Genomic DNA, 14,547 nt, shown 5'->3' on the forward strand with positions numbered 1-14,547 from the left:
CCACTTTCAGGAATTATTTATGGAGCTGTGGCCTGCCCCGTGCTGTGGGGCAGGACCTGGATTTGCAGCATCCTCAGGAGCACTGGGATTGCAGATGTGGACAGGAACAGCCCAGGAACGGATCCAATCCCTTGGTTCTACACTCGTCACACCCCAAATCATCTCTTTTTGCAGAAGCAGCTCAGATTTGCTGTATTTCCTGCAGGATTTTTGCAGAGGAGATCCATGGGTTTTCCTGAGGAGCACCACCTGCTCTGGCCATTAGGAAGATCATGGGATGGCAGTGGGAGGACAGGCTGGGCTCCCAGAGGGGGTGAAACCTGGGAATCTGCCAGTGTCCATTCAGCAGAGACCTCCTGCACATCTCCTAATTCCTGAATTTTTCCATCTTCCCAGGAAAGCCTTCCCTGGTTCCTCAGCTGATCATCCCATTGTTAAGCTCCCCCTGTTCATGTGGAATTACTGGGAAAGGACTGGGCAGGCTCAAATCAACATCAGCTTTTTATTTCTGGAGAAAGATGATCTTCAAACACAACCAAATAATTTTTCTGGACACTTCCATGAAAGGATCATTCCATTCTCCAGAGAACTGGGCTCTCCCTTCCCAGCAGGAGGAAGCGAATCCTAACTCCAGCACCATCTCACAGCTTTAGCCTGGAATGCCACAGGAGCCTGCAGGTTTCTCTGCAACCACAGTGACAAGTCCCGGTTCCTAACACAAAACAAGTTTCAATTCCTCACCCCACACAAGATTTTGGAAACCAGAACATCAGATCTCTGTCACATCCAGCATCAAAGAGCCCCATAAGAGCCAGGTCAGCAGCTTAACAAAAACCAGCAGTGGGGTTTTGTGTTAAGCTGGGTTTAAATTCACCCCTGCTTTGGTTTTCAGTGTTGGTTTTGCCTTTTTGGTTTTGTCTCTCTGAAGTCTGACAGAAATACATTCTTTGGAACACACAATAAATTCATCCTCCTTCACTCCTCAAAATAGTTCTCTGAAAAGGCAGGTGTAGAAAAATATTTATGAACTATGAAATAAAATGAAAAAAATAGCTTTGGCTTTAAAATAGGTGTGGGTTTGTTTCCCTGCTTCTCCCAGAAAATGCAGATCTGCTTTACTCCCACCTGAGGCTTCCTGGCAGGGTTGTAGAAACAAAGTGACTTCTCCAAGGCCATACAGACAGGTTGGATCCCCCAAAATCAAAAATACAAGGTCTCTGGATCCAATTCCTGTCTTTTCTCCCATGGAAGCTTAGGAAAGAGTTTGGGAAGAGACGTCAGTATAAATCTGCACCATTTGGAATCTTGTGTTCAACAATAAAATGTGGATACTTTAAATACATCATTTTATCCAATTAATGGAGACACAGGAATCTGGATTTTCTTCCTCTTCCTGCAGAACCCTCAGCCTTTCACTCCTTGATCCATTCCTTCCAGCCACATCCAGGCTGACTCGATGTCACAAATCGTCCCCAGGGAAATGGCACATTCCAGCTTTTCTCCCTCAGAAATATTTCAGGCCATGGATCAGCTCTCTCACCCTTGGGGGCTCCAGGTGAAGCCCAAAACCAGAACAAGCTTGGTAAATCAAGAGAGGGAAAATGGGGGAATGCATCAACACCTGGAAAAACTTCAGGAGTGTCAAATTTTGGGGCGATTCTGTCACTTTTTCTCCGTGGCCTCCTGCCCTTTGGCTGCAGCCACGCGGAACTGTGGAACATAGGGAACGGTGCCTTTAGGCCTGAGGATGAGCTCCTTGACGCTGCTTGGGATGTGCTGGAGGAGCTCCCCCTCCGTGAGCAGATCCCTGCTCTGGGGCTGACATGTGCCCCTGGAGCTGTCTGTCAGGAGAACGTCCCTGTGTCCCCTTTCCAGGGCTGTTATCCCCAGGTAGCACAGGCTCTGCTGGGCGCTGCCTGGGAAAGCCTCGTCCGAAGGCTCCGAGAACCCCTCTGAGGACACCAGGGACAGAGCCCTGCTGGGCTGGGAGGCAGGGAGCACCAGCAGTGCCCCGCTCCCAACCTCCCAGGCACTGCTGGAGAAGGCACCCACAACTCTGGGATGCTCCCCCAGGAAGCAGCAGCTGTCCCAACACCTCCTGGGGCCGGGTTTCCGCCGGCACAGCCCGCTGGGTGTGCAGCTGCTGAGGACAGTGGCGTATCTGAGGTCACCCTCAGCTGGGGCTTCTCCCTCCTGGCAGCTCCTGCAGGAGCTGCTGCTCTGGAAGTGGCTGCTGGAGCAGGCAGAGTCCCATTCCGAGTCCTGGGGGGCTGGAGATGTGGAGTCAATGCCTAAAAAATCCCCTGGCTCTTCTTTTCCCAAGGTTTTGGTGATGCTGATGTCTTCCAGCACCATCTCTGCCTCCAGGAGAAGTGGCTCACATGACACTGGCTCGGGGTGCTTGGCAAAGAGATGCTCCAGAGTTTCAGGCTGGAAGAAAAGAGGGGTTTTTAATGCTCATTTATTATGGAACAGCTTTATTTCACTCTCCAGGTTTTATGGATCGCAGCATCTGACACCAAAGGTCGTTCCCAGGAGCCTGGAGTTTTGCCACATCGAGTTCACACATTGTTTTTGAAGACTTTATAGTTGAAAATCCTCTATGACAAAATTTCCTTGACAGATTTACCATTGATACACCAGCTGAAGGAACTTTCCCTGCTGGGATTGGATTATCCAGGTCAAATTCAGCCTTTCCATAGGATTTTTGGAGCATTCCCACCTGAGTACCAGCTGCATGCTTTAACTCCTCTATTTGGGAGAAATGCAGGATTTGCTACTCCTTATAAATGCACATGTAAATTATCCACCAGGATGAACTGACAGCAGCATAAGAGCTCCAAAGGAAAATTCCCTTGTTTTTCCTAATGAATTCAGGACAAAGCAGATAAACCTAGGTTTTCTGTGGATTAACAAACCATGTTTTACAGCAAAGAAGCTGCCAAAATAATGAGGAAAATATCAAAACACTCGGAGTAGTGGGAAATTAGGGCAAAGAGTAAAACTCCTGGGCTCTACTCAGTCCAGACTCGCTGTTGGTGACAACTGAGCCCTGAATTTGGGATTTTCCCATACAAATCCATCACCTTCCAACATCAAAATGAACAGGGGGCTTTTAAACAATGAAAATAACTTTTTTTTTTTTTTTTAACTCATGCATGTGGTTTATCCCTACAGGAGATGCTTGTGTCCCTTCCCCTCTCCATGGACACCACAGCAAACACAGATTAAACCCCTCCCAGCCAAGGCCAGGGCTGTTTTGGCAAGGGCCACCATCTGTTCCTATTAAAAGCTGGTATTTCTCAGTTTATTATTTAACAGTTTATCATTAAAAGCAGATATTTATCACGTCCAATGCCTAATCCAGCAGCCTGGGAAATGGGAACCTCTGGATGGAGCCAGAGGGGTGAACAGGGTTGGATTTCCACTGGAGACAGAGCTGGAACAACAGCCCAGGGTGGAGGGAGCAGCAGCCCCAGGGAAATACAAACCTGCTGGAAATTAACTCCTTGTGCCCACGAGCAGTTCTTGGGGTTGGGAACATCCTCCCAGAGCAGCTTCTTCATCCTGAAATGTCAGGGAAATGCTGGAGTTGGTGCTGTTCCCACTGTGCAGGGAAGGGATCTCTGCCATTTCCTTTCTCCACAGAGAAATGGCCCAAATTTAACCCAAACCATAAAGAAGGGACATTGCAGGGTGGCAGTTTGGGAAAATATAAAGGGAAAATATAAAGGTACTGTGCTGAATGGTCACAAGCCACAGGGCCTGAAGGAGCTCCAGGAGAGCTGGAGAGGGACTGGGGACAAAGGACGGAGGGACAGGACACAGGGAATGGCTGTGAGCTGGAAAAGGGGGATTTGGATAGGATATGGGGAAGGAATTCCTGGCTGTGAGGGTGGGCAGTCCCTGGAATAGAATTCCCAGAGCAGCTGTGGCTGCCCCTGGATCCTTGGCAGTGCCCAAGGCCAGGCTGGACACTGGGGCTGGGACCAGCCTGGGACAGTGAGAGGTGTCCCTGGGGTGGCCCTGGATGGGATTTAAGGTCCCTCCCAACCCAAACCAGTCTGGGATTCTGTGCCACCAGTTCAGCAGAGTGGCACCAGTGCAGCTGCAGCACCTGGATTTTGGATAACAAGGAACAAGGTACCTTTGGTGTGAAACCAGCAATGCTCCCAGCAGCAGAACTGAGGTGGAAAACACAATGGGCAGAACCACGTGGAGGCTGCCAGTATTCCCAGTTTCAAATCCCCCTGGAAATAAAGGAGTTCAGTTATTAATGCAGCAAAGTGATTTGTCTGGGAGTAAATAGTTGGCAACAGGGAAATAACAAACAGTAGAAACAACAGCTTAGATGGGGAAATAACCTTGGGCAACAGTTTTATTGCACATGGACAAACATTTCCCTTGGGAATAAACAGGCAAAAAGGAATTATTTAAATAGGAGTTTAATCCCTCACTCAGCTCAGCCCACAGAGGGTTTTCAAATTAAAGCTGTTCACTGTTTGTAGGTACATTACAGTGACTTTATTACCACTTTTTTTTTTTTTTTTTTCAGATAAGACAGAGATTTTACACTTAAAAGTCACTTTTACTTCATAAAAAAACAGGGGAGAAGCTCCTGTCAGTCACCTTTGGCAAACTGATCCGTGGCTCTGGCTTTGCCAACACCTCCAGCAAACACAGGGTAGAGGCTGAACTGGTACTTCTCAATCAGGATAAAGTGATCTGCAAAGGGGAAATCAGCCTTTGGAATCCACTGTCATCCAGTTTTTAAACAATTCCCTCCACAGAGGCTCTGGGCACAGAGCAGAGCTCAGATCAGCCCAGAGAGGGCAATAACGGATCCATCTTTTACAGATCCCTACTGCAAAATCCCAGGATTCAGGCTATTAATCCAGCATTATTCTGTCATGGAATGAGCACCTAATGGAGCTACTGTGATAATTTCCAGGAGTAAAGTCAAAATGCAAAGGAAATGCAGATATTCATTTGAATAATTAGCTGGTGTGTTCAATATTCCAGAACTAATTTTATTGTGTTACCACAAAATGAACTCGCTCCAGAGCTTAAACTGATTATTAATGCAACAGGCAATCCTCTAATGAGCATCAAAATTTGGTTTATTGGTCAATAAAAGTGATTAGAAACAGGGAAGGGGGAAAAGGGATCAGAGCTCAGAAATGCCACATTTTTCTGTTCCACACCAATTAACAGCATTAATTATATTTTCAAGCACACACTCACCATAAATGAAATACTTCCTGAGATTTGGAGGAACTCGCAGCCATTTCATCTGCTCCTCTCTGTTCAGGTTCCTCCACTCAATCACGAAGGATTTTATCCCAGGGATTTGGGGGGAGAGACTCCAAACCACAACCACACAGGTGCTGTTCACCAGGTAAGCACTCAGGGATTGCACAGCATCCACTGGGGAAACAGGGAAAGCACCTCGGATCCACATCCCATAAACTGCTAAAGTGTCACCACTTTATCACTTTAATTGTCTTTTGTATAATAAACCCACACCAGCAGAGAGATTTTCTTCTTCAAGCCACCAAAAATTTGGGTTACACTAAACCAGTACCAAGTATAAACAGATCAAGTTTCTTACAGGCATCAAATATCTCAATTCTCACCTGCAATTCCTTAACCAAAACATTAAATACTCCTGAATTCTCGGGAATAAATTAAGCAGAGTGCAGCCAAATCCAGGAATTTCTGCTCAGGAAGTCTGAGGACTCTGTACCCTGGCAGCCAAAAACACGACCACATTTCATTTTGGAGACAACAAAACATTCCCCAGCAGGAACGTTGGGTGTTCCCAAAACAAAGGAGATGAAAGATCACTTCTCCAGCAGGATTTTGTTTTCCTTTGATTAATTACTTTGTATTTAATTAATGAAGACAGCCCAGTGACAACTTTTTTCCCAACCTAAAAATCACAGGATTTTCATGAAGGAAATCTCAGCTTTCCAACAGCTCTGTTGGTGCTGAATGTATCCCCATAAAACATTCCTTATTCCAATAGAGGGAATTTTTTCCCCAAAGAAAGCTTTCCCTATGAACATCACCAGGATTCCTGGCATTTCCCACATCCCACTCACTGCTGCTCTTACCTGTGCTCATTTGCTGGGATAGAGTTAAATTAGAATTAATTGCAGAAATTCCAACTGAATTCATGGCTAAGATGGTGACGGTGTGGGTTGGCTCCATCCATGGGAAAGTCCAGCTGGTGCCATGATCCACAAACTCCTCCCAGGAGGTGTTCCCTGGGGTCTGGTGCTTTATGATGTATCTGCTCACACTGCACAACGAGTGATTCTGCGTCAGGGGCTGCAGCAATTAATTCATGGGCATTAATTCCTGAATTCTGTCCTTGATTCCCAGAGCAAAGCTTGTCTAGGCAGTTCCAATTTTAAGGAAACAAGACCCAATAATAAGATATAAATAATAAAACATTACCCAGAATGGTCCTGGCTCCTGTTTTTTTAGCCAAGAACTGGAGTCCTTTTAAAGGCTTTATTTCCCTCTCTGAGAATTGACTCTCATTCCCTCTCTCTTCCCAGCAAAGGGAAGTGAAGGATAAGGAAAGCCAAACTTTCAGATTCCCACAGCAATTCCCTGTTTTACACATTTTTCAGGGTTCAAACCCCAGAGCAGCACATGAGCAAACAGGAATGGGCACTGAGGAAATTTTTCATGTCCTACATTAACATTTTAAGGCAAAGAAGGCAAAGCCATCTCGCATTTTACCCCAGAATTCCCACCAGGATTCACCTCTTGCCTCTAGGATGAGCCAAGCAACTGTCAGGAGCACAGAAAAAGGCAAATCCCAATTCCCACGAGCCTCATGTGCCTGTTAGCCTCCCCTTCTGGCAATCCCACCTGGTTTTAGGATCAAAGGGAAAGCCCCAAATGCAGCTGCTCCCACCTTCCAGAGGAGTGTAACATTCCTCTGCTTCCTTGCTGGATCCTCAGAAACGATCCTCCAGAATTCCGGGCCTTGCAAGGGAGCTGCAAAACAACAATTTGGGAAGGCCAGTCACAGCTGAGTGTGGCAAGTCCCAATGCCCAGGATGTCCCTGGAAGCACAAACCTCTGATGTCCTGGATGAGGGTTTGGGCTGCTCTGCTCCAGTCGCTCCAGTAGCCGGATCCATCCAGCTCCCTGCAGCGCACCTGCACCACGTACTGCACACAAAGCTGCTCCACTGGGATCACAGCCCAGCTGCCCGCAGGGTTTGGGACTTCATAGAGCTGGGAGAGAAGGGAAAAAAGTCACAGTGAGGACAGAGAGATGTTCAGGCAGCTCTCGGAGTCATAATTCCTGAAAATGAATCCCGTGAGGAATATTCCTCTGCGGACACTGCAAATGCTTTTGCATTTTGTGATTTCCCCCGTAAAAGGAGGGATAAATCCCATGAAAAGCAGCTCCACACTACAGCAGTGCAATGAGCCCTGCTCCAGGCCAGATGGAACAGACAGTACCTGCCATGGAATGTCCTCCCTGCTCCCTGAATTCCAGCGGATCTGGAATGTCAGATCCCTGCTGGCAAAGACAGGCTGGGTCCAGCTGACGTTCAGCAGCCCCGTGTTCCTGGTGAGCTCTGCTCCCACGTTGGAAGGGGGCAGAGGCTTCACTGGAAAATGGAAAAATGAACAAATGACTGCAAAGTCTGCACTGAGCTTCCCAATAAATCAAACCATGGATGGCTTCTCCTTGTCCTGAGGGTGGTGGGGAACACACGGCCTCTGCTATTCAAGGGAAAGCAGGACTGGAAACACAGAATCCACGGGAATGTTTCCAGGTATTGCATTTTCATTTAAAGCACAGCAGGTTATTTTGTGCTGGCACTTACTACCTGCCCTGGGATCAAGAACGAAAGACAGAGTCTGGCAATAAATGTTGAGGTTTAGGTTGGATATTTGGGAAAGTTTCTCCATGGGAAGGGTGGTCAGGCATGGGAACAGCTGCTCAGGGCAGTGCTGGGTCCCCATTCCTGCAGGGATTTAAAAGCCCTGTGGATGTGGCACCTGGGGACAGGGCAGTGGTGGCCTTGGCACCTGGGAGTGGTTGGATTCCATGCTCTCCAGGGGCTTTTCCAACTTAGCAATTCCATGAGTCCATTATTTCAATGGGATCACCCCTGCAGAAAGCAGCAGCTCCTGTAAAGGCTGGGGACAGACATTGTGCAGTGATTGATGGAAATGTTTTTATTTTATTAATTGGAAATTCCCCCCAAATCCAGCTGCTCCAGAACAGGAATATCCCAAAACCCTTGTTTGTTAATCAAGCCAAATGGAATTAAACTTATTTTGGATAATCTGATGTGAACAAGGAGAAAAGAGCAACAAAAAAAGTAATTTTTTTTTATTTTGGATGGTGGTGGAACAGGTTTGTTTTGCTTTACTACAATATAGAGCACCCTGCATCTGGGATAAATAATTCCATCCATTGTCACCACATAACAAATGCACTTTATAAATATACAACACTAATTTATTTCATAACTACGTAATTCAAATTTATTTCATAATTATATAACATGAATTTATATCATAACTATATAACTCTTAATTAATTTCATAATTATATAAATGGAATTTATTTCATGTAGCACCTCTGGGGTCCAGTTGCCTTGTTTGCTCTCATTCATATTTGTTTCCAAAAAACACCCAGTGGATTCTCTGTCACAGAGCAGATAAGAAAAGGTGATTTGCACATTTTGGAGTTTTTAAAACACTTAAAAACTGCTTGTGCCTCTTGTTTTTATCCAAATTTCAGTGCTCTGCGTGTCACAAAGTGTTGCAGCAGCATGGAAGAGCAGGGACACACCCCATGATTTTAAATGGATTTATAACTGTGTAAATAATACACTGTGTAAATACTACTACTACAATAATAATAATAATAATGGAGTATAAATGAAATAATTGAAGACAAATCAATTGGAAAAATTAAATAACCAAAACCTTTAAAATGAGCTTCATTTTGCAATATAACGCTTGCATTTTCTGTAAAGGGAATAACAGGCAGAAGTGGATGTTTAATTTAAAATCCTGTATGGAAGTAACATTTAAACCAAATTTTTCTTTAAGATAATATCAAAATTCTTATGTTTTTATTGAAAACCGTTGGAGAAATTCTTTCCCTACACCATTTAAAAATCCAGGGGCAGAAGGGAAGAGAGATTCATGGATCTTGACCTACCCACATCTGCTGGGATGACACAAGTTGGGGAGGATTGCAGGGTTCCCAGGAAGTGTTTGAACTCTATCCACAGGGTATATCCAGATAACAGGAAGATGGGCTGGAATGTGCACTCGTAGGAATGGTTCCTCTGCAAATGGCATTCTTTCACCTCTGAGTTTGGAGATGGGCTTGGAAAGTCAGAGCAATAAATCTGACTCCTTAAAAGAGGGGAAAAAAACCCAAAGCACATTCAGTTGATACATTGCAAGTGTAAATCTGGAGGGAAATAAAAAGAATGGTGGCACTGCAAACATCCTGGGGTTTTGAGGATTATTTGGATCTTGAACCTGGATCTGCACTGAAGGGATAAAAAAACATTTCAGTGTCACTCCTCAAGGCTTTGGCTCTGGAAAAAGCAGGACAAACAACAAAAGCAGCAGGTACAACAAGAGGAGGCAGCTCCAAATCCTCATCAGTTGTGGGATTGTAGGGATTGGCAATGAACGCATCAAGGCAAATCTGCCAAGAATTGATTCCAGTCAGGAATGACTTCCAAAATCCCAACTGGCAACCAGGGGGAAGCTGGCACAGAGACCCAGTGAGGTCTCCAGGAGATGGAAATCCCAAAAAAACATCAACTGTGGATTAAAAACCCCATGTCCAGTTACCACAGCTGGCAACAGAAGAGAGGAGCCCTGGATTCTGGGTGGAATGGAACTGGATAAATCCTTGGAGAGGGAATTTTTCAGTTTTCTCCTCAGACCTGTGAGGAGAGGGGCCGGAGGGGGTGTGAGTTACTCAGAGAAACCACCAGAGTTACACTGGGTTGTAGTTTCCTCCTCGTGGCCCCAGGATTAAAGCGGTGCCTGGTGCTCTGGAGGTTGGGATTGGAGCATTCCCTGCTCCCACAGGATGATCCCTCTGGAGCTGTTTCTCCTGGCAGCACTGCCTGCAGAGGAAGATGTAGGAACAACCCAAGCAAAACAGAACCCCACAGCCAGAGCACCAGCACAGCAGTGCTGCACTCCAGCTCCTGAAGGGAACAGCAGCAGGAATTTTATTGCATTTTCCTCTTTCAGGTCTGACTCCGAACAAATAACCACAAAAACCAGAACAAAAACAAGGATCAACAGCATCTGGGAAGGATTTGCAGGCAGTGGTAATGTCACTGTTTGATCTTGCAGGAACATGAACAAATCTCCACATTATCACCTCCTACTAGAAAATTACATTTTTAGCTAAACCTGAACAGTGAGGAAGAGTGAATAAAAGCCACAATGAGCAGCATGGGGTTCATTCCCAGCTCCCTGCCCAGCAGTGCACTCGTTAGATTCATATTTGTGAAGGCACAGTAAACAAAAGCTACCTCAGCACTCAGCCAGGCATTAATCCTGCCCCAAAAGCCTCCACTTGAACCTTCCAGCATTCCAGTTAATCCTTCAGTCCACAAAACCCTGGGAAATATTCACCTGGGCACCAGGATCATTCAGAATTCCACCAGAGAAGACAGGCTGGCTTTCCAAAGGATTAGGCCCTCAGAGCTGTTGGGAGCTGTTTGCCAAACATCTGCATCTCCAGCCCAGCAGAGCAGTAAAATTGTGGATTTTTTGCCACCGGAAGAGCTGTCTGTCTGTCTGTCTGAGTGGAAACCCTCAAACTCAACATATCAGGAGAGGAATGGGATGAACTTTGAGGTCCCTCCCAACCCAAACCAGTCTGGGATCCTGGGATTCTGGGAATTGCTGCAGTCCACGCTGCTGCCTTCACAAAGCAACATTCCCTCCAAGCAAGAGTTTTTCCCACCTCTATTTTTACCTGTGTGTACGTAGAAAAAAAAAAATACAGAATTATAGAAAAATCAAAGACTGAGTGGAGGCCTCAGGGGGTCTCAAGTCCCATCTCAGACTCAGAGCAGAGTTAAATTCAGATCAGATGGAGCTGTCAGGATCTGAGAGGCTCCAAGAAAAGGGATTCTTCAGCTCCCCCAGGCCAGACATTCCCACTGGGAATGGGCTTTTTCCTTATTTCCTTACAATTTGTAGGAAGGAGCAACTGGAATATTTTTTTAACTGATCCAAGAAATCTTCTTGAAGAGAACTGGCTCCCAAACAGGTTGAAAAATGCTGAAAAACCCTATAAATAAGATCTGTTACATGCTGAGGTATCTCTGGTTCCCTTCCTGCACACAGAATAAAGAATCTGCTAATTCTGTAACTACATTTCTCCAGAATTCTTTGACACAAATATATTTTGAGCAATGCTTTCCAAACACAAAAAGAGAATTAAAACTCCATCCATACCTGTGATATCTTAACTGCAGACTCCCCAGGAGCAAGGTGGTTGGGTTTGCAGACCACCTGCAAGTCATTTTAGTCAGGTATCCATCAGTCTCACAGGAGATATTAAAATCCATGTCTAATTAAAAAACATGAAAAGCTTAATTAATAAGACACAATAATTGCTACAAAACAAAACTGTGAGGAATTTTTGAAATCATTTGAGATGGGACTTTTGAATTGTTTTTGATGATGTGGTTTATTGTTTTATCTTCTACATAAGCAAGAAAAGTGAGTTCAGCTCACATCTTTACAACATAGTTTTAAAAGTCACAAAAAGTCTCTTAGTTAAAAGACTTTTTAAGGAGTTATTGACTAATAAAACACTACTAACAAAAATATTTATGTTTATGACTAAATCTTCAAATATTTTGTCTTACAGACATGCTACAGTGTAAGCTTTCATAACTAATCATATTATTACACACAAACTTACTGTACTGCACTGTAAATTTCTTATTTACCTTTATAACTATTTATATTTTTTCTATACCTTAAACTCTAAAGCTCTAAACTTTCCGTTACTTAATGTCTTTAAACTATAAATCCACATCCTTGCTTCTAACACTTAAGTTTAGAAGCTTTTTCCAAAGCCTTAAACCAAATCTTGTGTTTAATCCTAAGCTTTAACCTTTTTACCTTTATAAATACTTTTATTTTTTCTATATCTTAAACTATAAAACTCAAAACTTTCCTTTACTTAACGTGTCTTTTCTTCAAACTATAAACCCACAATCTTGCTTCCAGCACTTAAGTTTAGAAGCTTTTTCCGAAGCCTCAAATCAAATCTTGTGTTTCAATCTGACCTTTAACTTACAAACTCGAAGTTCTGAGAATTCCCTACGTGTCAAATACAAAATGAAACAAAAAAAACCCAAAACCACAAAAAAAACCAAAAAAAAAAAAAAAACAGAAAACAAAAAAGAAAACCACAACAAACAAACAAAACCACAAAAAAACACCAAAAAAAGCCCAAAAATAAAAAAAACAAGGGCAATAAATGGATTTTAAATGGGCATATTCCATCCTTGTTGTGAAAATGCCCCAAAAGGGGAAGGAGGAGAATAGAAAATGCCCTGGGAGCTCACCTACGACGTAGAACTCAGCGTATCTGTGGTGACACTCCCCGCTCTGGTGGCAGCAGTACAGAGCATTGTAGAAGAAGCCCCCCCTGGGCTGGGTGGCTCTCAGGTTGAAGAGGGTGACCTTGCTGACACGGCTGCTCTCCAGGGAATATTGGCTGGCTGGGATTTGCTCTGCCAGGTTCAGCCACCAGACCAGCTCCCGGGCCGCCACGGCCTGCGTGTGGTTCCTGTACAGGCACAGGAAGGAGATGTTGGAGCCGGCGCTGCTCAGGCTCCGGGCAGGGAAGTACAGCACTGGAGCTGCAGGAAAAGGGGGAAAACCCAGTCAGGGTTGAAACTGAACCAAAAAATGGAAAAGCATTTGTCAATAAAATAATAACTGGCAACAATAGTTTAATAAGAATAATCATCATCATCATCATCACAATCATAATATAATAATAATAATCACAATCATAATAAAAAACAATATTAGATATTATAGATATTATATATAATAATAGATACATTATATATAATATATAATATATATTATATAATATATATTATATATTATATATTATTATATATATTATATATTATTGTATAATATATATTACATCATATATAGAATAATAGAATATTACTATATTGTGTATGATAAAAGATTATACATTATATCATATAGAATATTATAATATTCTATATAATTACATTATGGATTATATAATATTATATAACATAGCATATAATATAATATAATATAATATAATATAATATAATATAATATAATATAATATAATATAATATAATATAATATAATATAATATAATATAATATAATATAATATAATATAATATAATATAATATAATATAATATAATATAATATAATATAATATAATATAATATAATATAATATAATATAATATATAATCTTATTATATATTATACTCCTGTCATTATAATATTATAATAGTCTATATTTTAATAATATTGTAACAATAATAATTATATAATAATTAAAACAATAATAAACTATTTATTGTTGTTATTATTATTATTACTACTACTATTACTACTACTACTACTACAGATGCAGAAATGAGCTTTGGACTGTCTTCCTCCAAACCTGAAGTTTCTAAGCTCTGATTAAAATAATCTTTAATATTCCCCAGGCTACACAAAAGGAAAAAATGGAGAAAAAAAATCCATTGAGACTAGAAATTGAACCAAAAAAAGGAAAAGCATTTGTTAAAAGAATATCATAAATGTTATTACTACTATTATTATTATCCAGTTGTATTTTTAACTTTCCTACTTAATCACTATGAACAGGAGCAGAAATGAGCCTTGGACTGTCTCCCTCCATATCTGAAATTTCTGAACTCTGATTTAAATAATCTTTAATATCCCCAGACAATTCTGAATTAAAAGAGCAGAAAACCTCTGGAGGGGGCAGCGCAAGCAACACAAGGGGAACAAAATAAAATTAACCCATCTTTCTAGGAGTTGCTGTTCCTCCTCCTCCTATAGTCAGCAGGAGACTGAAGTCCCAAAAACTGGTTTTACACTGCAATTTACAGCTAATTGTGAACTGCAGGCTCAAATACACTGAATTTTCTAAGGATTTAAAGAAGTTTAAACTCAGCCCCCATCACTGAGGAATTCAGGGAAGATAGAGGTGGAGCTGTTTGCAAAGAACACCCCAAAACCAGCATTAAATCCTTTAAAGGTCAGGTTTGCTTCCCCTACTGAGGAACCAGGCAGAGATTTTTAGGATTTCCCCCAAATTTCCCTTTTGCAGGCAGTAAAGCAGATTTATAATCTGTTGTTTCAGGTTTTATTAGGAAAAAAGCTCTTTTTCCAAGGTTTAGTTCTTTCTTTGCTGCAGGTACCTATATAAAGAGTTCAGAGAATTCCTGTGGCAGCACAGACCAAAATATTCCCAGGGAAT

General features: G+C 42.6%; 1 protein-coding gene across 2 annotated transcripts in view; it reads right to left on the minus strand.

Moving 5' to 3' along the window:
- Window positions 1–483: 483 nt before the first annotated feature.
- LEPR (leptin receptor) overlaps window positions 484–14,547 on the minus strand; it is a 29,741-nt gene continuing 15,677 nt past the window's right edge. Inside the window, exons 8-19 of one of the 2 annotated variants that reach the window (XM_030278514.4) lie at window positions 12,617–12,913; window positions 11,493–11,607; window positions 9,211–9,410; window positions 7,488–7,639; window positions 7,097–7,256; window positions 6,932–7,014; window positions 6,117–6,333; window positions 5,245–5,427; window positions 4,630–4,725; window positions 4,148–4,250; window positions 3,492–3,567; window positions 484–2,430 (exon numbers count right to left, since the gene is read on the minus strand). In XM_030278514.4, coding sequence (XP_030134374.4) covers window positions 1,663–2,430; window positions 3,492–3,567; window positions 4,148–4,250; window positions 4,630–4,725; window positions 5,245–5,427; window positions 6,117–6,333; window positions 6,932–7,014; window positions 7,097–7,256; window positions 7,488–7,639; window positions 9,211–9,410; window positions 11,493–11,607; window positions 12,617–12,913 — 2,450 coding nt within the window. In that variant the 3' untranslated portion in view covers window positions 484–1,662. 2 annotated transcript variants of the gene reach the window in all.

This window comes from Taeniopygia guttata, chromosome 8 (assembly GCF_048771995.1).
Source record: "Taeniopygia guttata chromosome 8, bTaeGut7.mat, whole genome shotgun sequence".
Taxonomy (NCBI): domain Eukaryota; kingdom Metazoa; phylum Chordata; class Aves; order Passeriformes; family Estrildidae; genus Taeniopygia; species Taeniopygia guttata.